This window comes from Phodopus roborovskii, unplaced genomic scaffold (assembly GCF_943737965.1).
Source record: "Phodopus roborovskii unplaced genomic scaffold, PHOROB, whole genome shotgun sequence".
Taxonomy (NCBI): domain Eukaryota; kingdom Metazoa; phylum Chordata; class Mammalia; order Rodentia; family Cricetidae; genus Phodopus; species Phodopus roborovskii.
This window is the reverse complement of record NW_026126511.1, coordinates 49,219,085-49,244,762: the sequence shown is the minus strand read 5'-3', so window position 1 is coordinate 49,244,762 and position 25,678 is coordinate 49,219,085. Positions and strand designations below refer to the sequence as shown.

General features: G+C 44.5%; 1 protein-coding gene across 1 annotated transcript in view; it reads left to right on the top strand.

Moving 5' to 3' along the window:
* The window catches only part of Pinx1 (PIN2 (TERF1) interacting telomerase inhibitor 1), a 60,941-nt gene extending 38,801 nt beyond the window's left edge, over positions 1 to 22,140 (top strand). The window contains exon 7 of the mRNA XM_051195533.1: positions 21,378 to 22,140. Coding sequence (XP_051051490.1) covers positions 21,378 to 21,899 — 522 coding nt within the window. The 3' untranslated portion in view covers positions 21,900 to 22,140. The remainder of the gene's footprint in view (positions 1 to 21,377) is intronic.
* Positions 22,141 to 25,678: the final 3,538 nt, after the last annotated feature.

Below are 25,678 nucleotides of genomic sequence, written 5' to 3'. Positions count from 1 at the left end.
CTTGATCATCAGGCAGCAGGAGAGAGACTATGTGTCACACTGGATGTAACTTGAGCATATGAGACCTCAAACTCACCCCCACAGTGACACACTCCTCCAACAAGGCCACACCTAACAGTTCTGCTACCTATGGGCCAAGTATTCAAACACAGGAATCTATGGGGGCTGTTCCTATTGAAATCACCACAGGGGGTTCAAGCATCAGAATGGCATGACTGATTTTTGCATCTAAGGAAAGGGTTTTTGTCTGCAGGAATGGGAAGGAAAAATGCTAAAGGAATTCAATCTGCTTTAGAGGCAGAAGATTCCAGAGAGGTATTAGAAGCTGCAATCAAGGTTGTAGCACTGAATTAGAGTAGAACAAACTAGGGGATCCTGGGAAGATGTGAGTGATAGCAGGCTGTTAGCTTTGATTGCATAACAGGTAAGGGCTTCTCTCAGATGGAACCTCCAGCCAAGACCCAAACCTCCACTAGCTAACACGCGGCCAGGCACTTGGGGCACCTTGACTTGCTCGTCATATTTTATTACGTTTACTGTTGACTTTGAGTTTTTACATTTCACTTGACTGAAGATAGTGTAGGAAAGGCTTTTTCTAATGTTCTCCAAGTATAACACCATGTCTTCCGGATCCCTCTCCTATGGTGTTGTGTCTTCCAAGTAAGGCACCTCTGTGTCACTTGAGGACTTTTTCCTGTCTTGAGCCAGATTTCCCTCAACCCTGTCCTGGTTCCTGCAGATACAGGTTCAGACTGAATGGAGGAAGAACCTTGTGAGAGACATTGGTATTGAAACTTGAAAGTGCAATACCAGCAGTATTAGTGTGAGGGGCAAAGGGAATGGCTACTTTAACTAGCTCAGACTCAAGGGCTTGCCCCTGCCATTGCCCACACCTAAAGGCACGTGTCCAATGGAGAGAATGCTCTGTCCTTGACTTTTAGGGTTTATGTCTGAGCTGCCCCCCCCCATTTGTCTGTCTGTGCTAATTTTATTTTATGCTCGTGTGTCTGTGTGCAAGAGTGTCGTATGCATGCAGGTATCCACAGAGTCCAGAAGAGGGCGTCAGATCCCCTGGAGCTGGAGTTACTGGCAGTAAGCTACTGAACTGGTTGTTTGAAGTTCAGGTCCTCTGGAAAAGCAGCAAGTACTGTTAATTGCTAAGCCAACTCTCCAGCCCTACTTACACTAGTTTTGTTTATGTCATGTAAGAGTATGTACACATGTGTGGGGTGCTTGAGCATCATGCCAGAGTGTGGAAGTCAGAGGGCAACATGCAGGAGTTAGTTCTTTCCTACTCGGTGGGTCCCAGGAGTTGAATTCAGGTTATCAGGCTAGGCGTCAGGTTTCTAATTACTTGCTGAGCTTTCTTTATGTGTACCTGATATAACTAAAGCAGTAATGTCCACTCTAGAGAAGTCACAAGCTATTCCAGTTTGTGAGGAAGGAGAAAATCCTGTGGTGCACGTAGCCAGAGACAATGGTAAGAAGCTTTGTGTAACCACATGTGTAGTAGTGATGACAGGTCCCTGTCTGTCCAAAAGCAGAGTCCACCCTGACAGGCTGTTAAACATTTGGCTCTAGGCACTTGGAGCTTTGTCTGTCACTCAGCTGAGGCATGTTCCTTGTGGTCTTCGTGCTCTTTAAGTCCATCCCTAGCATGCTCCTCACTTGCCCACTGCAGCCTGTGCAGCGTGGGCAAAGTTATGAGATGAATAGTTTCCAGAAGCCTCTGTTCCTCCTGCCTACTATCGCTATAGCATGCGGCAGTGGGCATTTGCCAAAGGCCACTGCTGTGTGAGGCAGTAGCTGTGATAACTAGCTGGGTAGTGATATATTTCAGCATATGCACAGAGCAAAATGTCCCATATCCTTCAATCTGTAGTTATGACAACTATACCTCGACAGATGTGGAGGGAGGAGCATACCTACTCCAATGTCAGTCCTTGCTCCTGTGTATCAGGCCCTTGAAGTCCTTCTCTGAGTTGTGGAAATGATGCCCCTTCGCTTCCCCTCGTGCTGACTGCCGGAAGGGCACCTGGTCACCTCTGGAAAGGATCTCCAGTGAACTCCACAGGCTGGGTGGGTCCTGCCCCACCCCAAAGGCTGCTCTGAGTGGCTCTGCTTTTTTCCATCCCTCCTTTGCTTTCATCCTGTGGTGTTTCTCCCCGAACTACTTTTCCCAATCTCCTGGTTCCCTGGAATTACATAATATTCCTGTTCAGATCAGTTCCTGTTTTGCTGGGGAGAGGAATTGTGACTCTTTCAGGGAAAACCCCAAAGCTGGCTTCAGTAGAGGCTGCTGTGGCCAGTGTATGATCTCATAAGGGAAATGCAGCCCTCCACCACCGGCCTCACTGTTCCTGTCTGAGTCAGCGCACAGATGGAGCTACTGTTGTTCATCGAGGTGGCTCCTAAGACCATCTTTCTGAGGAGTACACTGGTCTATACTCCTCAGAGTTGTGGGCCCACCACACTGTGAAAGGTCCAACAGCCAGGAACAACTTTTACTTGGCCTCTATGGAGCATTCTTCCCCTGTGCCATCCCACCAGACTCTGGTCTGCCACAGAGGGAACATATCCCCCAACTTAACCAGGCTCCCTCCAGCTAGTCTTACACACATCCTCGTTATTTGAAACTATTGCTGCAAATCATATACTTTGTCGTTGTCTACTAAAGTATAGATTCTTGGGAGGGGAGATTGCTCAGTGGTTAAAGCGCTTGCACATACAAGCATAAAGGCATGGTCTGTCTGAATTCCAGCTTCAGGAGGGGACCCCAGAGTAAGCTGGTTAGTGAGGATGATTTCATGTTCTTCTCTTTTCTTTGGAATTTATTGTTGAAGGCCGTTAAGGTGCTTTGTCTTCAAGAATTCCCTACATTCTGGATTTGGTTGAGTTCATCTATTACCACTTTTTGAAGAAACCCTATGTAACAGAAGTTGACATCCCTACTGTATCCATTTTACCATTCATTTCTTTCATTTTTATAACTGAAAAAGTAATCAGAGATGATAATTGTTAATAACTGGTATGATTGATTCTGGAGTGATAATGTCAGGTAGAAAGTGTAAATAGGCTCAAAGGATAAAGGTGCTTGCTACTAAGTGTGATGACCTGAGTTTGGTTCCTGAGATCCATGTGGTGGCAGGAGAAAACCAACTCCCTCATTTTGACCTCTACATGCGCGCACACAGACACACACACACACACACACACACAGGCCCACACATAAACACATACACAAATAATAAATATTTTAAAATTCTTTTTTTAAAAATCAGCACTTAGGGAATGATTAGGTAAATGCTGAATTAAAATCTGTACACTTTTTTTTCACCAATATACATACCTGTTGCCTCCTTCATCTCCACAAATACATTCAAAATAATTGTTGCCTTGAGAGATAATTCATGGGCTGAGGAGATGGCTCAGAGGTTAAGAGCACTGATTCTAAAGGTCCAGAGTTCAATTCCCAGCAATCATATGGTAGCTCACAACAATCTATAATGAGGTCTGGTGCCCTCTTCTGGCCTGTAGGCACACATGCAGACAGAACACTGTGTACTTAAGAAATAAACCCTTGGGGGGGGGGGGTGCTGGAGAGATGGCTCAGCCATTAAAGTCTAGGCTCACAACCAAAAATAAGAGAGGTAATTCACTCCCACCATAGTCTTAACAATGATTGGGCAGTAGAAAGGACTTACTGGCTCCTGGGTGCTAAACTAGTGGAGAATTAAGACACTGAACCAGGGGGGCCAGCAGGAAATTGGGGTGAATGTTCTATATCTAGCTTCAAGTCCTGGTGAACAGTGTTACTTTCTGGCTCTTGCTCACAGGTGTTGCAGTCCAAAGTGTAATGAGAATGGAGGGCAGGGGCATAATTGGGCAGAGAGGGGAGGTGGCTGCAGTTGAGACAAGTCCTCAGCTTCTTCACAGGAAGCTCTTCAGAACATGCCAGGTTCCTAGATGAGTCTGGCTTTTGTGTCCCTGCAGTGATAAGCCACTTAATCTCTCCCTAGGAATAGAAGCTGGCCTGTGCCAGGGGTCTATTCCTAGGAAGATCTAGGGTTGAACTCTGTGAGTCCTGGTGAGTAAATCACCATTGAAACAGGTTGCTGGGCCTGCATATGCAGCAGGCAAGCCCGGAGATTTGGGAGGGCCAGACCTTTTCTGAGACCCATCCTGCTTGCACTTTCCTGGCCCCTCTCACCTGGGAAAAATCTGTGGGAACTGTGCTGTCTCCCACCTTTATGATATAGGTGAGATGTGTGTGTGTGTGTGTGTGTGTGTGTGTGTGTGTGTGAGTGTGTGTGAGAGAGAGAGAGAGAGAGGTGATATATATATATATAGATAGATAGATATATGGTATGTGTAGAAACAAATGTCAAAAACCAACCATGTGAGAGAAGAGTTTACTTCCCACATTGCAGATGAGGCCTTGACATTCACTCATCAGATCCAGTTGCTCCAAGAAGCCCACCTAAAGCTTAAAGTCCTCTCTGCCTAGCACATGCAAAATGACTCTCCCTACCACAGCAGGTGACAGTCAAGTTACTTCAGAAAGATTATCCAAACTCAGCTTCCCAGGTTACCTTTAATGATTAGGGAGTCACTAAATCACTAATCATTGGCAGAGGTACAAACAAATATTTACAGATAATTCTGCAGGATTACAAGACTTTTTGAACCAATGAAAATGTGAAAAAAGTCTGAACTAGGTCACAAATGTATGAGGTGGACACCTTCAGTAATAAAAGGGACTGCTTCATCTTGCTAGTCATGGGGAATCCATTAATGTAATAATGTTAGGGACAGCCTAGAATTTCTGGTAGCTAATACTGACATAATGAGTTTGATTTGATTTTTATGGCAATAAAACTAAAGAGGAAAAAAACATTCTCAGTTCATCATTTCAGAGTGTGGGACTCCTTCCTTACAGGGAGAGTGTGCTGTGCACATGCGCACACACTGCACAGACACACCGCCCACGGTGGGCAGCACATGCTGACACCAGCTTCTCCAGATGGTCTCTCAACACTGTTGATCACTGTTGTGGAAAGCCTTTGTAGTCAAGCTTTTCTTTTAACCTGAGTTTGGGGTTAAAGAACCTTTGCTCTAGAGGAAAAAACAGCTTCAACCCCAGCGTATTGTTTAAACTGTCCCAATGGGATTGCTATTCTAAGACCAGATTGTAATTAGTACAGCAAATGTTTGTACACAAGCAGGCATGAGTAAATCGCTCACAGCTACCTGATCTTTTAAGTGATTTAAATAAACATTTCCCTCTGCCTTAGGAATTCTGTGTGATTCAAACTATAATTAAGTCATTTAGCTGATTTATCACCTGGATACTGTTAGGTGGCATCTAAATGTTTTGTAAATGTTTGGGTTCTACAATAAGGAATTTCAATAAAAGAGACTTACTTGTTAATGTCCTTCTGCAGAAGGACATTTTTGGAGCAGCTTAAGTTAGTAGGACCTCCCTGAGCCTGGCTTTCAGCTTCTTGGTCCATATCAGTCTTTAAATTATAATCTTACACGATCTCATTGGAATCAATTTATAACAACAACAATAAACTTTATTTACACTTGGTCTTTAACCTAAAACTTCTTGTTAAGTTTTAGGTCGGAGGAAGCTCATAACTTGCTTCCTCTGGAAGATTTAAGTCCTGTTTTATTGGGAGCCAAGGGGCTGGTGGGTTTTCTGTTTGGCTCTTCTGCTCCTTCCTGTCTGAGCAGACCGAGCATCTGGGGAGTTCACCCCAAATCGGAGTCTCTTGGAGCAACAGCCATCCCTGCCAAAGAGCACAGGGCTAAGGTGTTTGGGCTGCTTTGAGCTGTCACATGCTGCATTTTGACAGGCTTTTCTTCACACTATAGAACATTTTTCTGTACAAATTAGCAGCAGTGGCATTCAGCAGTGGTTATCTGTCCTGAGTTGTCTGGACCTCCTGTTGTGACTCTGGTACTGGCAGCATCTTAAGGTTGAGCCTGGGTTACACAGTCTGGCTTTGAAGCAGTATATAAACCTGAACTCCAAATCACTCTCTGGTGTTTGATGACAGGATCTTATTGTATAGCCTGGAATTACTCCTGCCTTAGCCCTCCAAGTTTCAGTGCTAGGATTATGGACTTGAGCTCTGTCCCCTTCCCTCAATAGCTTTCTAACAAGTGTATGAGCTTAGATCATACTGAGTTCAATGCACCAGATGCTGTGGCATTCCTGTCCACAGCAAAAAAAGCTGAAGAGCTACTTAGCATGAGCTTGGGTCCTAATGTCAGCAAGCTTTCCACAGGAAGGCTTGACAGGAAGTGGCTGAGTGACGCTGGGAAGCAGTGAGTTACTTTTCTTTTATGTCCATGTATTGCTGAAACTTATAAACAGCATGCTCTTTAGACCTGTGTACTATTCTTATTCCTAAACCTAAATTGTTAAAATGTTTTAGCAAAAAAAAAAAAAACCTGTGCTTGATTGCCCTCTGATACTTCCTTGTGATCTTTTAAACAATGAATAGTTTCTGAAGTTCAAGAGATAGTATTCATTGAGTTACATCGGTGCTTTAAGCACTGAACACTGTCACTCCCCTGTTAGGAGAGCCAGATATTAGGATGGAGCAGAAAGAAGCTCAGCCTCATGATAGTTTGGTTCTGTGTGGACTTCGGTTACTTGAAATAGGATTAATCATGGTGCATGACACCTTAGTATCATTCGTCACCAATTATTTCAGACTTCATTTTAGCAGTCCTCATGTGGGTTTAGAACTACTAGGGTAATTTTTGGTAATAATTTCTTTAAATTAATGAATAAAATTAGCTCTATGAGTTGATGTTACAAGAGAACCAAAACTAGGCTTACTGTTTAATCATTTGCACTCAAACCACAGTGTAAGGCTTTGGTTGTGGGCAGTTTTATGCAATTTTTGTGGTCTTGGCATAATCTCTTATTATTTCTTTAATCTCCTACTATTGCCTTAATCATTTTCTTCTGAGCTAGTTTCCCCTCTCCATCTATTTCTTTCTTTAACCTGACTCAAATGTTTTTCCTTGTCACACAGTAACCCTGTTGATGATGGATTGTTAGATGGGTGAGACAGTCCCCAGTTGTAATCTGGGCAGGAAGTCCAAGGCACATATAGTGTCAGCTGGAACAAAAGCCTGGGGTATGATGTTAGAGGGCTTTGGGAGGTGTGTCATAGTGATGGACTTGGCTCACAAAGGCCAAGTAAGGCAACAACAGTATGGGGTCTTCACAGTGCTGGCCAGCTGAAGAACCCTGTAGAGGAAAAGAATACCATACGAGTCAAGACATAGATCCTGAGAAAACAAGGTCTTGGGAAACCTTTTTAGATGTGGCTGGGCCATGGCCAGAGAGGGGCAAGTACTGTGACACTTCTCATAGTTTGTGCTTTGAAGCAGTCATCTCAGAAGCCAGCATTTTACCTACAAATACTGTAGCACTTATTATCTTAAGAGGTAATAATTCACTGGAGTGATGGCTCAATTGATAAAGTACTTGTTTCATAAGTTGGAGGACCTAAAACCATGTAAAGTGCTGGATGAATGCAGTTGTCATAGCTGTAAGCTCAGGGTTGGGGGCAGTGAACAGAGGAAGGAGGTTCCTTAGGTGTTACTGGCTAGCTAGCCTGGCTTTCTTGGCAAGTTCCAAGGCCAGTAAGAGACCCTGTCTCAACCAAAAGAAAGGTAGACAATTTCCTCTGGCCTACTTGTATGCTTGCAAACACATAGAAAAATAAGGGACTTAAATCTGTAAGTCCATTAGCATTATTACACTATACAGAAGTTGATAATAGTTGTGTGTGATCATCAGTCTCCAATCTGACACCATCTCTTTCTGTTCTTCATTCAGGCTTATAATCAACATTTCTCTCATCTTTACTGTTAGAGTAGCCTGAGGTCTGGTTTCTATAGGAAAATAGGGCAAATCTTTTGCTCAGCTTTTTGATTTAGCAACTTTCAAAATGATGAGGAGGTTCATCTGTGTTCCTCAAAGGTAACTGGCAAATTTTCCTCTTCTGGATCACTCCCACATTGGAATACATTTGATTTATACCAGCACATCTTACCGTCTTTGCTAATGAGTAAACTTTCTGTCTTTACCTAATGAGAACCTTCTAGGTTAGTTCCCAAGGATGTCTTTGTATTGTAAACAAGTTTTTATTGGAGGTATGTAAAGAAGACAGCTGTGATGTTATGTGATACATAGATGGAGCAAATTGATTGTGATGGTGAAGCAAATGGCTGTGTCATCTTTGCCCATAGTTGTGTACCTCATTCATGGCAAGAGCAGCTGTGAGTCACTTAACCTCCTGGTCCTCACAGTTAGCTTTAACATTTCATAGTCTGCTACTTTGTACCCTTGGATCTTCATTTTCCCCACTACATCCCAAGTAGCCCATAATTTTAGCCTCTGTTTTTGTATATTAGGGGTTTTTTAATGTTTTTATTTTTATATGTGAATGTTTGCTTGTGTGTATGTATGTATTTATGCATGTGTGTTTGTGCACTCCATGTCTGGTGCCCATGGAGGCAGAAAATCAGATCTAGAACTAAAGTTACAGATGCTATGAGCTGCCTTGTGGGTCCTGGAAACTGAACTTGGGTCCCCTGCAAGAGCAGCAGTGCTTTTAGCTGCTGAGCCATCTTTTCAGCTCTATAATAGCTTTTTAAAAATCTACAATTAAGTAGGGACATGCTGTGTGTTTTTGTGCCTCTCTTATATCATAATGTCCTTCCTGTTAAGTTTAGTGGAAGACTGAATAATACTTCCCTGCATGTGCACATGTGCATGTATCCATTTCTTTCTCCATTAACTATCAGAAAAGCTGTGGGCTGTTTTTGTATCCCAGTCTTTGTGAATAATGTTGCAGTGAACATTAGCATGCAGGTGTCCTAAGAAGAGGACTTTATTTCCTTTGTGGATAGATTGCTGGGTCACTTGGTAGTGATCGTTACTATTGCTTTATCTCCTACCTTTTTAATAATCGCTGTCCTAATAAATGCATGGTTTTGCAGCAGACTTGGGTTTGTATTTCCCTGATGATGAGTTGTAGATGAAATTTCTGTCCTGCCTGGTCCCACAGACATTTAGTCCCAAATAAACACACCGAGGCTTATATTAATAATAAACTGTTTGGCCAGTGGCTTGGGCTTCTTATTGGCTAGCTCTCTCTCTTAATTATTAACCCATTTCTACTAATCTGTGTATTGCCATGAGACTGTGGCTTACTTGTAATACTCCAGCATGTTACTGAAGACAGAGAAACCCTGTCTCAAAAAACAAAACCAAACAAAAGGTCATTTACAAATATATGTGTGCATGTATGTATGTATGTATGCATGTATGTATGTATGTATGGAGAGAGAGAGAGAGCTAACATGACAGTCAATAGGAGGCACAGAAAACCTTTTCCCTAAACAGTAGTTCTCAACAGTTCCTCATGTTATAGTGATCCCCAACCATAAAATTATTTCATTGCTACTTCATAACTGTAATTTTACTCTATTTCTATGAATTGTAATGTAAACACCTGTGTTTTCTGATATCTTAGGCAACTCCTGTGAAACGGCCATTTAACTACCAAAGACTACCCATAGTTTGAGAGCAGAGCTCTGCTCTAAGATCTGGTGAAGGTATTGGTGCCCATTCACTTTCACCATACCTGTTCAGCATACTGCTGGAAATACTGTCAAGTGCAATCAGACAAGAAAAAAATGAAATTGAAACCTCAATTGACATGAAACGAAATCTCCACATTGAAAGATACCTAAAATTATCTCTTTGAAGATAACATAGCCCCATATATAGAAAGCACCAATTATTTCAGTAAACAATTACTGAAATGATAGATTTCAGTGAAGTTGTAGAATCAATAAGGAAATCTACAGTATTTCTGCATGAAACTAGCAACTCGAGTACTTTTGGTAAATCAGTGAGTGGTATTTGGTAGCTTCCTTCCACTCTGACCTAAGATTTTACAGGACTGTCCTGTGCATATGCTGTCCCAGACTGAGCTACCTGTTTCCCCCAAGTTTCTTAAGTTTGGAGACCACAGTTTAGGGATTAGGGTTGTTCATTTGTTCCTAGGTCATTGTCTCTACTTCTTGTCATATGACTAGAACTTTGTTTTGTTGTTTCGTAATGAAATAAGAGTTTATCATCAGACTACCCTTCAGATTTAGGACGCAAGGACTTGTGCTTAGTCATCTTTTATCTCTCCTCACACATTTCAGTGCCACAAAAGTGAAAAAGTAGATGATGGATTGCAAGGTTAGATGGGTACTCCTTGATCTTAGAATACCTTGTTGGATGGGTACAAATCACTGTGTTTTAAAGTTATTTAGAATCTTTCTGTGTAGCATTCAGCCAGCTGAATGCAGAATCAAGTTTGCCTCGTTTCATTTTTAAGGACTGTTTAATCAAATCTGTTGACTCCTAGTTATATGATCTACTTCTTGGATGTTTTTGGCCTCTTCCTCAATGTTCTGTAGTTTGGAGGTGTAGATTATAAAGGGAAGGCAACCCCTAGACCTCTCATCCTTGCTGAAGCTGTCTGCCTGGTGGCTGCTCATGGTTCTCAGATGTAGTTGGACTCTACGCAGCCTGCTTGACATGTTGTCTCTTGCTGCAGTCCATTCCAGAGGAAGAGTGATTTTCCAGCTAAGCCAGGGAACAGGTATTTCCATTTTAATGCTGGGGTGACTGGGGAAGAATTCACCTTCCCCCACAGCTTTCCAGCAACTAGCTGTGTGTAACTCCAAGTCCTCACTGCTAATTTTCTGTTGTTTTCATTGTTCTTGAATAAGAATCTGCCCATATGAACAGAACATGAAAATTTAAGATTTTGCAACAGTACACAATCAAGAGAACCACTTGGTTTATGCTTATTTCCTGCGCAGTCTAGAGTCTTCTCCATCAGCTGTGGTTTTCCTTTAGTCTTGCCTCAGAAAGGTCTAGATCCCAAGAATGTAACCCTTTGTGTCACGGGCATGACATGGTATAGATCAGCAGCAATAGCCTTCTGTGTTCAGTGTCCCCTCACTTGTTCCTTTACAACATGGGACTGGAAGGGTGTGTTGGCCTAAGACAGCAAGGCTGGGGGTGGGGAGGCTGATGTGCATGTAGAAGGCATTGGCTCCAGCTGCCAGCACTTTACAGGCACTGGCCTGAGGACCCCCAGTGGACTGACCCTGTGCTACGTGCCCAGGAGCTGGTAGCACAGGGCTGTGGCAGGGTTGTAAGCAAGGAAAGCAGTACTTCATTCCACTTGGAAAGGAAGTTATGAAGACCCATGTCTGTTGCTATACTTTAACAAGCAGATGCAATATCTATGTGTCTAAACAGAGAAAAGGGCAATTTTGTTTGAGCCAAACTATTTTAAGATAAAGGAAAAACTTTCTCTTAGCTCATTGAACACCCCTCCCTACCTTGATCCTCATCACAAGCCCTGGGAGCCCAGGCCTCCCGCTCTAACTCAACTTGGTGCTTGTCATGTTGCTGTCTGCTCTGGAAAGTCACAGGAAGGGCTGATAAGGAGCTGAGGACAGAAATCTCAGCTCTTATCTCTCCCTCACACACGGCTCAGTCCTTTTCCTGTCCTCAGACGGGACATAAACGGCCATCTCCTGGCAGCCAGGACTTCAAACAGGATTGGGCTGGCCTGGCTCTAGAGGAGCCAAGGAGGAGAAAGTGGGTTGCAACTGTCTGCAGAGTTGTTCAGCACCACTGAAAGAGTGAGCTGCCTTCCTGGTGGGCACTAGTAGCTTTTTCATAGCAAGACCCTCTAGAGAGGCAAGCAGAAACAGAGAGAGTTGGTGGGGGAAGGCTGCCAGACACCGGGGCTGTAGGTCAAGGGCTGCTCTGTTTGGTTAGAGCTTTGCCAGACACAGGTTGGGCCTGAAAGGATTAGATTGAGTTTGGGTTTGTTGACAAGTCAAGCAGCTGTTTCTACGGGCTTTCTTGATAATAAGAAATTGACACCCAGATGGCCTGCTTTGGGGAGCAAAAGAGTGATATACCAGCTCATGTGTCTTCTGTTCACCTCTTGCTGAGAAAGTGGAAGTGACATTCTCTCCTAGGTTTCAGTCGATGGCATCATAAAAATAGGGTGACAAGGAACCTTCCTTTGACTTAGAATGTGGGAAAGTCTAGCAGAGAGGACATGCTCCTTGCATGGCCATCTGACGGGAGTTGGGGGGAGTCAGCATCACTGACCTCCCTACAGGCCAGCCTTGAGTTCCTCTTTCCTTACCAGTCTCAAAGGGTGCCTCAAAGGATGGGCTTGCAGCTTGAGACGTGGGTATTGGGAGGTCAAGGACTGAGACGTCACACAACCTTTTGGAAGAAGTGATTTTTTTGCACTGTTTTGATGGACAATTGCATAAAGTTCAGAAGTTCAGATTTGTATAAAATTGTATAGCTTCCAAGTTGCATATTTTATTTGTTATAAAGATCCAGATTTATTCTTCAATGTCATTAGGTACTTGTTGCTGAAGGCTGTGAGATAGTCTAGGCTATCAAGCTTAGCTGCTGTTTTCTAGTTTTGTTCAGTGTGGTGCCATAGGAGCCACAGGGAATTTCTGGAAGGGAAGGGGGCTAGTCATGGCGTGGTGTGAACCTACCTCAGAAACCAACTCTGAGGCACTGTAGTCAGAAATTTCAGTTCATTTTCAGAAAGTTCTAAATGACTTTTTTCCTGCCACGTTTAATCCTAAGAATATGTCTTTAAATGATTCTGTAGAGTTTAAAAGTATCTGTGAAGGTGATATCCTTAAATAACATACAAGAAGTCAGAAGGAGCTGTGTCTTTCCTATTTTATTATCTTAAATTAACTCACTTCTCTTGACTATAACCCTGACTAGTTATGGCCAATAAATAAAAATGTTAACTTTGCAAAGATACTTTCTTTCAAGACCCACTCTCTAAAGAACCTGATATCTTAGTGAGTCCTAGTACTTTATCCCCTAATTTCAAAGTATTTTTAAAGCAATCTAGTGTCTTTTTAAACTGCTTTGCTTTTTAGAAAAAGGTGCCCAAATTGGAGTTGTCAAGATTCCTGAGTGACTTCTTTTCTAATCTCCTGTAGAGGAGAAATGGAGGAGCCATACTCCTCAGAAGCCGGAAGCCCATGCTTCTACATGGGGGAGAACCAGTTGACCCAGAATTATAAAAGACAGTCAATTTGGATTATTTTTAGACTTCATTCAAAGAAGTAGGTGCCTATGTCACATTGATCATTTCTGCTCTGGAGGCGCCTCGTTAATCTTGTGGTGGCCAGTGTGCAGTGAGATGGTGCCACGTGAGTCACTTGCAGCTTCCAAGCCTGAGGACCTTCCAGGGAAGCCGGAAGCTGCTCTGTTCCTTCCTCTCTTTTCCCCAGAGGTGGCATGACTTGTCAGTGATTCTGATGTCATCACTTGAATAGTTGTTGCCATGGAGAATGGTCCTCCTAAAACATGTTTATGTTGGCTTTTCCTAATGAGAGGTAGCTTAAGCAGCTGCTAGGCAAATGGAAAAAGAAGGAAAGAAAGGAATACACAGCTTTGTTAACATTGGCATCCAAGTGAGGAGCTTGGCCTGCAGAAAGAGCTGCTTCGTGCTCCCATTCCTGCTGCCTCATGGAAGGTCATTTGTCTGTGTATAGATTCCAAGCAAAAATCCAATGCCTAACTTAGAAAGCTCTGTGTGCTCCCAGGATCACCCAGAGTTCTCTTTCATGGTAGATCACTACATTTTCCTGAAATTCTGTCTTCTATTCTTTGAAAGCCGGCAGCAGCCTCTCTCCCATTTGCAGGTCCAGTTCTGCAAGGTTAACCTTTGTGGTTAGCAAAAGGCCGAGCTCAAGTTAAAGCCCTCTGTGTATGCAGCAGTCCCCCATTGCTCCAGGTGGATGTGTGCTGAGACCTTGGATGTGCCTGCCTCCTTGGGTAGAAGGAGTTATTCATTGCATTTTCCATTACACAGAAGCCACAGTAGGGATGGGGAAACCACAGAGATGCTCCAGGAACGTGGTGCCTTCTTCTAGCTGAGGCTTCCAATTAATGCCTCTCCCATCCCTTAGAAGCAGGCCTCGTTTGCTGTTCAACCTCCCAAAGAGCTGTGCTCTCGTGGCTTTCCTGGGCTATAGAATTTCTTGCTGTTCACTCTGTCAAGAATAGTGAAGTCCAGGTATGCCATTGTTGCATAGACAGTATGACAGTTCCCACCACTATGCTTTTTCCCAGTTGACTTTTCCCCTTGAAAGTGACGTGGGTAAGGTGAGATAACTGACTTCTGGGAGAAACACTCTGGTCATTTAATTTAGGTCTGTGTATTGGTATGGGTCATAGTAATTGGTAGACTGTACCAGACAGAATTTTTGTTTCTTGCAAGCAGAGCTTATCATGGGGGTGGGGGCTACTGAAAGAAATGTCTGAATGTCTGTCCAGATGGAAAGACAGGGCCCTGCAAGTTCTGGTCCCTTTTGCTTCCTGCCCTCCTATGCCCCTTGCTGACACTGACCTGCCCAACAGGTGGGTGGGTGGTGGCAGGAGCTCTTCCCCACCTCTAAAGTCAGTTTTATCTGACGCTCCATGCCTTTCTCATTAGGAAGTATGATGAATACAAGTACAATGAAAATGGTCCCTGCCCTCAGGAAACTTAGAATGTCCTTAAGAAGATGTTTGCAAAGCAAGTAATCAAATAAAAGCATTTTGTCCCTTCTGGAGGGAGATGTGAAACCTATATGCCATACACTGGGTCTCAGTGTTGCCTTTATGCTACCGAGTCACACAGTCAGTTCATACCTGGTGTGCCTGTCTGTAATGAACAGGTTGAACGGGTGTGGTTTCTGCCTCCCGGGGCTCCACTACAGCCTCATTTGGATTTGTCAGAACTGTTGTGTTGGAGAGTCTGGAAAACATACAGAGTGTTCTGAGTCTTCAGACTGCTCTCTTGCCAAGCTTCTTTAACTTTCCATAGACTAATCCAGCATGCGCTGGTGACAGACAGGCTGTTGTAGAAGCAAGAGTTGGTTTCTCGTGGACAATGGCACTGAAGCTAATAGCCCACTTGCTAAGTCTAATGCCTTTGAGTATCTGTGACCCTTGAGCTCTGGGTGTCTACATTTTCTTAGAGTGAGAAATCTCATTGGAGAATTACTAGTATACATGTCCTTTGTGTCTTAACGTGCACACAGAAAGCTTCCATCCTCCTATTGCTAAGATGGGCAGTGATATATGAAAAAGGTTGGTGAGTTGAAAGGTTTGCCTCTGATACCTATCCCTGCAGAACAGTGTCTGGAGTACTTGGATGACGTTTGTCCAGGACATCACTTCTAAACACCTCCCCAAGTCCCCCTCTCAATCTGCTTGCTTTCCAAAGCTGCCCCCAAAGAAGCTATTATTCTTCTGAGGGCGCTAAGGAGAAACCTGTCTGGAGTATTTTCCTGGCAATCCTACTCAATGTACATGTTTGAGTAGTATAAGAACAGAGTTCTCTATAGCCCAGTAGAGTTTTTGCAGAGGCTCCTGAGCCACTGAGGCTCTAAACAGGGTACCTGTTCTAGGAATGATAGCAAACTGGTATACGCACTTTTCAGGTTCAGGCTGGAAACGGGGATCCTATGCATTTCCCACCTTAGGAGGCTATGTCAGTGTCATCTTTCCTTTGTATCCCTGTCCTTTGATTATTGGTGTGTTACGCCCTGTGCACCCTCCAGGCACTTGAATTTGCTGGTTGCTGATGAGGTAACCAAGTCCAAAAGCATGTTAGCATGGAATATGCAACCCTGCAAATGTCCAAGGGAGGCCTGGACTTCTACAATAGTCTGACTTCAGCCCAATATGGAATTGCAAACTTGTAACTTCAGCACTCAAGACCTAGGCAGAAGTAGTATGAGTTTGAGGCTAGCCTGAGCAAGGCCCAATCTAAAGGGGAAAAAAACCAAAACCAGTTTTTGTAAAGGAAATCTGCATGCTGATTTGACAAATTACAAAATTCTTAAGCCTGGCTTCAGGGCATTTTTTAAAAAATTATTATTTATGTGAACTGTAAACTAGGTAATACAAGTTTTCCTATATCTTTAAAAATGAGTATTTTGTTTTGTTGTTTTATCTATTTATTTTTCCTACATTAAGCTGCCACCTTGGTTAATATCTGTCCTCAGAACTGAGTTTGGATCTTTGTCATAGATTATTCAGCAGTAGATATACTTTAATTTCAGGATCTTCTGGAGAGAAAAGGTGACACAGCATTTGAGTCTATAATGGGGGTTAAAAGTCATTGTGTCTTGGTGGGGAGCAGGGTACCCCACAGCATGGCACCAGACCCTGCTCCCTCCATACCTACAAACGAGGTGCCCATGCTCCAAGTCTCACCTCGGGCCCCTGTAATGGAGAGTTTCTGTCCTCATCATGCTATGAGCCACTCATGGAGCCACACTTAAGTGCCTGCCACACTGGTGGTGGCAACCCACTTCAGTCCAGCTGGGTATGGCACTTTGGCTACAGTTTCTTCATGTGGCTCAGTGTAACAACCCCACAGAACTCTTCTATCCCTAAATTCTCCACTCAGTAAAGTAGGGAGCAAATCCCTCTGAGTTGTCAGCTGATCCACAGCATGTTATGGGTTGGGTAGAAATGAGACCCTTGTAATCCTTGGGGGAAACCAGTCATTAGGGTTTATTAAACATGCACTGTGTACTCAGTGTTAGTATTCAGGCATCTGTTCTGGCCTGCCTTTGGGGTTCTGACAGGGTTCACCCTCAGCTGCAGCCACTAAGAGCACCACCTGTGCACATTCACTATGTTCTCTTTTAAAAGGGCCCTGCCCACCTTCCATCCTTTTCCATCTCTTTCCTTCCTTCTTTCTCTGTCTCCCTCTCCCTCCTCTTCCTGTCCCCAGAGGCTAGTCTCCCGCTTCTCTTTCTTCTTTTTATGACCCCTTTCCCTAATTTAAAAAAAAACAAAACAAACCCTCTTGAACCCTGTCACATGGCATCTTTCTCTCACATGCCACTTTTCTTACATCACTACACTCAGCACCTCTAAACAAAGTGAGAAAACCAGAGGACTTTCTGTGAGTAACCAGCTTAACCAGGAACCTGTTCCATACAGTATCTCAAAAACTTCAAAAGTACAAAGAAAATGATAGGCTTTTGCACTGGCTGTGTGAGCATTTCTTCTTAATAGTGAGTGAATGGAAGGTAGGACAGTGTAGGGAATGGGCTATTTCTATTGTCACCCCTCCCCTCTCCCTGAGCCCTTTCTTAGGAAGTCCCCATATTATAGGAGGGCATCTTTTTCTGGTCATGTGCAGTTACATATGCGATGGCCCTGAAGAAAGCTGGGGATAAACATACTCTCCATGAGCCCAGGAGAACGTCTGTATGGCTCCTTGCATTTGTCTTTACTGCTGGTAAAGTTCAGGGTGTTAGAGTGGGACCTTGGAAATCTGCACTGCAAGAATGCTGATCACTAGTTCTAGAAGCCCCACTTTCCCACCACAACCCACCCTTTGAGAACAAACCTTCGGGGATATGAAGGATTAGTACACATTTCCAAGCTGTGGTTCCTCAAAGGGAACCTCAGAAGCAACCGTAGGAATCTAGGCCCCCAGCCTCTTGCCTCCCCATAGAAGGCAAAGCCAAGTTTGAGTGTCTACATAGTACCATTCCTTATTGGGTATTCTTGCCTTTTCAATAGTAAATGGCATCTGGATCTTGCAGCTTTCTAAGGACTGTGCTTCAGGAGGTGCACTAAGCTGCCGTTCGTTCCCACTGTCCTGGCTTGATCTGGCTCGAGCCCAGCGCTCTGCACAGTGCAGCTGCCAGCACACAGAGGGACCTTAGAACTCACCCTCACCTAGTATTGGATTAGTGACTGAGACCCCCCCCCCCAAAACAGGCCTTTCTAAGAACAATTTCATGAACTCTTCAGCTTAAATCAAATGTTTGACAAATTAGTCATTCTTCCCATTGTATTTTATACAGAATCTAAAATTGTGAAGTATTTTTACTAGCTTTTTTTCATCATTTTTAAAAATTTATTTTACATACCAACCAGTTTCACCCTCTCTCCTGTCCTCCACTCCTTCATCCTACCCCTCCTATCCATTCCTCATCTCCATTCAGATGGGTAAGGCGTCCCATGGGAATCAACAAAGCAGGACCACTGCATCAAGGCTGAATAAGGCATCCCACCATAGGGAGTGGGTTCCAAAGAGCCAGCTCATGGTGCATCAGGAACAAGTCTAGTCGCACTGCTAGGGGTCCCACAAAAGACCAACCTACACAACTGTCATTCAGATAGAGAGAACCTAGGTCAGTCCCATGCCAGCTCCCTGGCTGTCAGTTCAGGGTCTGTGAGCTCCCACAAACTCAGGTTAGCTGTCTCTGTGGGTTTCCTCATCATGATCTTGACCACCCCTAGCTCATATAATCCCTCCTCCATCTCTTGGAACTGGGCTTCCAGAGCTTTGCCCAGTGCTTGGCTGTGGTTCTCTGCATCTTCTTCTATCAGGTACTGGATGAAGGCTCTATGATGACAATATTAGAGTAGTCACTGATCTGATTACAGGAGAAGGCCAGTTCAGGCACCCTCTCTACTTTTGCTAGGAGTCTTAGTTGGGATCATCCTTGTGGGGTTCCTGGGGGTTTCCCTGGCACCAGGTTTCTCCTTAACCCCATATTGGCCCCCTCTATCAAGGTATCTCTTTCATTACTCTCCCTCTCTATTCTGTCCCCAGTTCCACCATCCTGATCCCTCATGTTTCCATCCCTCCCCCCATCCCCTTCCCTCTACCCCCTACCTCCCAAGGTTACTAGGAACATCTCATGTATTTCCTCATCCCTGGAAGATCATCCATTCTTCCCTCTTAGGGTCCTTCTTGTTACCTAGCTTCTCTGGGGCTGAGGATTGTAGCCTGGTTATCCTTTGCTTTACATCTAATATCCACTTATGAGTGAGTACATACTGGGTGTGTCTTTCTGGGTCTGGGTTACCTCGCTCAGAGTAGTTTTTTCTAGTTCCATTTGCCTGCAAATTTCATGATGTCATTTTTTTTTTTTTTTTCTGATGAGTAAGATATACCACATTTTCTTTAACCATTCTTTGGTTGACGGACATCTAGGTTGTTTCCAGTTTTTAAAATACCACTATAAAACTAAGACATTCCCAAAGTTTACAGTGTAATGAAAGTCACTTTAAGTATGGTGGGTTTGCTTTGAGGTTGTGTTATATATTTAATGGAAATGTAGGAAGACAAATTGTTTCTAAATGCTTTTTTGAAAAAGTAAACATTTTGAAATTAGACCAGATTTGAAAATACTCATTTTCTTATAAGGTTACGTATGTTTTTATGGTTTACAGAGCCAAGGTTTTAATCAGTAGTGAAACTGGTTTCCAGTTGCCAGTGTAGAATGGGAGTCCGGAGCATTGCTCCACAGCAGGAATCAGATTGCCAGCCTATTAAAAGCCTATTAAAAGGTAGACTTTCCATCGTGAGGGAAGGTGGCTTTCCCCACAGCTCTCCTCACAGGGACTTTGTCACTCAGCACTTCTCTTCTGCCCTGCTGAGCTGAGTGGTATGCCCGAGTTCTCAGCATCTTCCCACCATAGGAATTGCTTAGGACCATGCTTCCTGGGGATTAGAGACCCAGGAGATTGAGTAAGTGACTCAGAAATGGTCTTGTGTTTCCTAATAACTAAGGATGATTAATACTGGCAGCCAGTCCCTGCTATTAAACTATTGAAAACAGGAATTCTTACAGGTAATAAGTAAAGGAACAAGGAGAAGCCATAGGCTATACTGCCTGAACATTAGTCCCAAACTCACACATGCTCAAAGAAGAGCAGCTCACACCCTGCAGGCAGCCATCAATGAGACCTCTGTTACATTAATGGGCCACCTTCCCAGTGCCCATGTCTATGCATGGCTATGGGTGTGTTCACTTACATGGGAGGCAAGATCTTTCTTGTCCATCTGCCTGGCAGTGGCAAATACCAAGAGCCTAAGAAGGTGTTTCATTCTGTCATGCAGAATTCTAGTCCTCACTCAGAATTTGAGGAGCAAAAACACTAAGTGACCTGGTTTTGGAGTCCTAAGACAGCTAATTTGTATTTCTTTCAATATGACCTGGTGAGATACCAGCAAAATTTACTGACAGGTGTGTATGTGTGTTTGTGTGTGTGTGTAAGCACATACATGTTTGCTCTGGTATGAGCTAATAGTATGAGACTCACAGTATGAGTCTTGTGACAGTGGTTCTCAGCCTGTGGGCCACAACACCTTTAGGGTCAAACAGCCCTTTCACAGGGGTTGCCTAAGATCATCAGAAAACACAGACATATTTACATTACAATTCATAACAGTAGCAGAATTATGGTTATAAAGTAGCAGCAAAAATGGTTTTATCACATGAAGAGCTGTACTAAAGGGTCTCAGCATTAAGAAGGTTGAGAAGCCTTCATGTAAGAGAGTAGAAGGTCAGCTCTTTTGTGTGTGTCTTCCTCAGTCTCTCTCCACAATAGCTTTTTGAAGCAGGATCTCTCATTGACTCAGTGATCTGCCTGTCTGGACTTGCCCATCTGGAGTTACAGGTGCACTCGATTGTGCCTGGCTCTTTCAGTTGGTTTTAGGGACTGAACTAAGGTTCTTATGCTTTTGCAGCCAGCACTTAGTGACTGAGCTATTTTCCCAGCCACCCTTTAGAGTATTTAAACTTCCCTACTTATCTCACTCCTTCTACATTTTATTGTTTAAGTTTCAAAATTGACAGACTGCATGATTTTGTTTTTGATCCAAGGGCTGGAGAACATACAAGCAGTGTTGATTTGATATGTACTGGAGTTGATGCCCTTTGTTGAGCACCGAGCTGCAGTGCCCACTCAGGGCCCAGTGGTATTCAATAGGGTGTTGATTCTGCTGGAATTTCAAACAGAACTAATCTCAGTTCCCCTAGCTTTTGAGGGCTACTGTGTCAAGAAAATTCAGAGTTTAGTGTTTGCTACTTTGTAATTAAGAGAGCTGCACTAGCAGAACATGGCCAGCCACCTGTACCCTGTAGTAAGATGTCAGAGTTTCTAGATCAGCACAGAAGGACCTGCAGAATCACAAAACTCTAGAACATTCATTGTCCCTGGTGTCTGCAGGAGACTCTGGGTTTGATCCTCATTGACAGTGGTGTTTCCTCAGAAGTCAGTGTGGCCACTTGCCAGATGAAGTCTGTCCGACCTTCTCCCCACATAGTTTTCAGTCAGTGTCACCCCCCTTGTTATGGGCTCAGTAGGTCAGGGCCAGCATGAAGGGCTCCACGAGGCTCCTCCTGGCTGCTTCATGGTATGGCTGTGATGCTAATTGCTTTTCACTCTTCTCCCCCAGGATGGCTGCAGCACTTCCACTGCAGATGAGGTGGACACCTCCATGACTACTACCACAACCAGTGCCTTCACCATCCAGGAATATTTTGCCAAGAGGATGGCCCAGTTAAAAAGCAAACCGCAGGCCTCAGCTCCAGAGCCTGACATTTCAGAGACCTCTGTTGAATGGAAAAAGGAGAAGAAGAAAACCAAAGAAGCAGCAGTCACAGATGTGGAGAACTCTCTCCAACACAAGGCCAAGCGACATAAAAAGAAAAAGTGTGCGGAAGCAGAGATGGGGCCTGTGGCCAAGAAGAGAGACCAACCCGAGCTGCTGCCTGGAGGCCCCAGCGGGGATGAGTGTTCCGAAGTCTCTGCCGAAGCTGAAGAAGATTGTGTACAATCACCCGACAGCCAGGTTGATGTCCCAAAGTCCAAGAAGAGGAAAGCAAAGAAAAAGCTGCAAAGGCCAGGGCAGGTAGAAATAGACACCACGCTAGAAAAAGCACCCATGAAAAAGAAGAAGAAGAAAGCTTCCAGATGACCTCACACTAGCCAGGGCCTCTGACCACTCAGCTGCCAGCACACTGCAGGGCTGGCACACAGCAGATGCTCTGGCCTGAAGTCAGAGCCCGGCGAACCCCAGGCAGCTCAGCATCTGTTGCCATGCCCACAGGTTGCAGCTTATCTTCTCACCACCTTTCCCCTAAGCTGCCTTCCTGAGAGAACTGACTTGAGTGTTCTAGATCAAGGCTTTTCAATAAATAAATAGATTCTTTCTTATACTATGAACCTTTCACATGAATATTGACATCCATACAAATATTGGGGGGGCACTATGTGTGTCTCTGTGTGTGTGCTCCCTCTGGTTTCCTTCCTTCAGTCACTTGACTGGAGCTTCCTTCTGAAGGACTTAGTCTAATTAAGGGATTAAGAGGCAGCGACTTGGATGCAGATGGCTCCTTTTGTTCTGCAGCCAGCCATACATTTCTGCCAAGTGGGAATTACAAGGCTACATTCCCCAGTGAGGGTTTTGCTGTGCTGTGTTTCAGTGTTGGTGAGAGGATGTTTCTCTCTTCTGCTGAGTGCTGGCCACCAAGGACCCCAGACCCCCCTGGATGACAGCACCAACTGGGGACAGCAAGTCCCTACCTTTCATAGGTCACCAGGGCTCCCTGCACTGGCTGTTTAGTCAAACTCATTTCTGCCTCCGTTCTTTGGATGAATCCCTTGTGGTGGGCTTGTTTGTATATATTGATCAGGAGGTCCCAGGAAGTTCAAAGCATGGAGAAGCTAAGGCATCAAACTGTCCTCTTGAAGGTAGGCTCTACCTTAATGAAAGCTCTTGCATGTGTAGATATTTATGAGTAGACCAGGATACCTAGCCATACTCAAACCAGGTGCTGTCGCCTTGTGTCCATACTCCCTCCCCTTGCCACACACCCACATGCCTCTGTGAGCCAGCCAGCTGCCACGCATGGTGGCGGAAACCTCAGCCTCTGACCTCTCTGTCACTTTCTTTCCTTCTGCCTTCTTTCTAGCTCTCCTTGTATTTCCAGTTCCTGGTTTTCCTGCTGGCTTCTTAGACCCTGCCTCCCATCCTTCTGGGGCATTCTTGTGCCATTGGCCTTGGTTTTCATAGAACCGTTGAGACATTGGTGGGGACCACACCAGTAGGCCTATGCCCACACTGTGTGTAATGTTTTACCTTTGATTTTCATTTCTGGGGTCGTGTGTTACATGGGAAACTTGACCCAAAGAGTTTTGAATTAGAAAATCCATGATCTAAGAACACTGAACACTGTCGGTGGCTTCAAAAGACAGCCCACCACCCCAGAGAGGATCTGCGTGGACTTGGAGCCTGAAGTAATCTCCTTAGTTTCATCAGGTCTCCCTGAGTTTAGAATCCCAAGCCAGTAAAGCCCCAAAGGTTTTTAAAGTCACTTTTCTTCACAACTCCTTTGCTTGCCTCATCTTGTTTGTGAAACTAGAGACCCAGGAGGGAGCGCAGCTGTATGAGAGCTAAAGGGCACAGATCTTACCAGGTTGTGTACGCTGGCTTCTTTTGTCTTCTGTTCTATTGAGTGTAAAGATTTGTTTACCAGTTTACCTTTGTGAGTGTGAGCCCTTTGCCTGCAGGAGTCTACGTACAGCGTACATGCCTGGTACCCAAGGAAGTCTGAAGAAGGCATGGTGTCCCCTAGAACTGGAGTTGGATGGTTGTGAGCTGCCATGTGGGTGCTGGGAACCCAAAAGGGTCCTCTGCAAAAGCAGTAAATGCTGTTAACAGCGGAGCCACCTCTGCAGCCCCAGGAATTATTTCCTAGATTAGTAGAAAGGTGAGGTCCAAGGGTTGGAGCTCAGTGATAGAGAGCTTGCCTGGCTCCATCCACGGTGAAGAGAAGTGGGGAGGAAGGACGGGAGAGAGGGGGGCAAGGGGAAGGAGTTGTCTGCAGGACTGAGAACATGAGATCCATTTAGGCTAACTGGAGAGATGAATCCCCAGCAGCCACATGCAAGTGGCTTCAAGTCAACTTTTATAGAGGGTTATAAAATGTAACTAGTTTTATTGAGCTCCTGGGTGATTTCTGCATAGTTTGCAGTGCAGGGGATCAAGTGTGGGCCTATCTTAGTGACTGACACTCAACCATCTTAGTAGGTGGCTGAGAAAAAGTATGAGCTTAACTATGAGTGCTGTGCAACTACTGGCTTTGAAGGAGACAGAATGCTTTCTCCAGAAGTCTCACCACTCATGTTTTCCCTCAGGTCCCTCAGACTGTGTCTTGGGTCAGAGAGGAAATTGGAATAATAAGATAAGCACACAGGGCACTGGATGTGATAGTCTGGACACCTGTAAAATTATCAGGACACAGTCCCACCTTTGCCCGGAGTTACTACACTAAGACAAAATGCATTAATTCTACATCCTTCGTTGCTGTCCTCAGCAGCTCGAGTCATTAGAGGAAATCGAGTTCCCTGAAGAAGAGCAGCCCTCTGAGGAGTTGCTCCCATGTTGTCTTGCAGTAACCTTTTCTATGGATTTTAATAGATGATTATTATTAAGCGGAGTCTTATGTGCTGGGCCCTATTCCAAGCACTTTAAATAAATCAACTTGTTAAATTGTCATTCAGCCTGTCCCCTTTACAGAAGAGCCTTTTGTGATGGCTGGAGATTTATGCTGCCCTGAAGCCCCATGATGCCCCAGCGCCCTCGTCACACCATCCTGGGCCCCTTGGCTCTCGATCGCAGCTTCGCCTGCCTTTGTAGGCCCTTGTGTTGCATCGTTCCCATAGTGTGGTTACTTACCCTTAACAGCAGGCATGTGGGAAGCAGCTGGCAAATGCCAGAGATTTCCACAGCTAATCCACATTAGCAATACACAAGAACATGCTCCTGGGTGCATTTGAAGTCCCCAAAGGGGCCTCCTTTCTACCTTGGCCCTGCAGTTGTTGGGAACCTGACTAAGTGAGCTTCTTTACAACTCGTATTGAAGACTGGTTCACAGGATCTACTTCGTAGGAAGTACTGATGCTTTTGGAAGATAAAACCCAAACCAGCATTTGTTTTCCTGCACAGGCCATGCCTCTGTTTCTCTCCTCACCTGTTCCCTGAGTGGCAGGAGCAGGCCGAGACCTGTTTGCTCGAAGGAATCAGCACTGGAGAACTTTGCTTGCAATCTCTCCCGGTGATCTCAGCTCTTGGATCAGCAAGCAGCGGCTGTATTTAGATTTAAGTAAGAACTTCCTCCCCACCCGCCACCCTGTTTATCTCTCTCAGCTTCTGCAGCCACTGCACTTTAGAGCCAGTTGTGCTGGAATGGACTCGAAGAGGTCAGATCGGGTGCCCGGTGTGGTGTGTGCTTTTATGGTGTGCCATTATTCAAGAGCAAATTAGTGCCATGTCCTAATAAAGGAGGTGACTAACCTTGCATACAAGCTCAGTCTATTTAAGAAATACTGAATATATTAAAATGACACACACACAAGAAAAAGACAGACAGGGACATTGTGTCAAGAAGGGGAACAGAAAGCTAGCTGAATCAGAGTTCCCAAAGTGGCGATGTTTGCAGTTAGGGACCAGATAGTGGACTGGGGGCCTGGGTTGAATTTTCATGTAATGCTAAGTCACTGTGTAAAGAAGACTGCAATAAATTCTTTAAATGAGGGAAGGACTTCGTAACTAGTTACATCTGGAATTTTCCACACTGGATTTCCTTGGGAAAGTGTACATAGATGCCATCCCTGCCTTCCCAGTTTGCCCTTGAGAGCCCACCAGTAGATTCTGAGCTAATCCCATTGCACACGCCCAGGCTATAGGCTCCT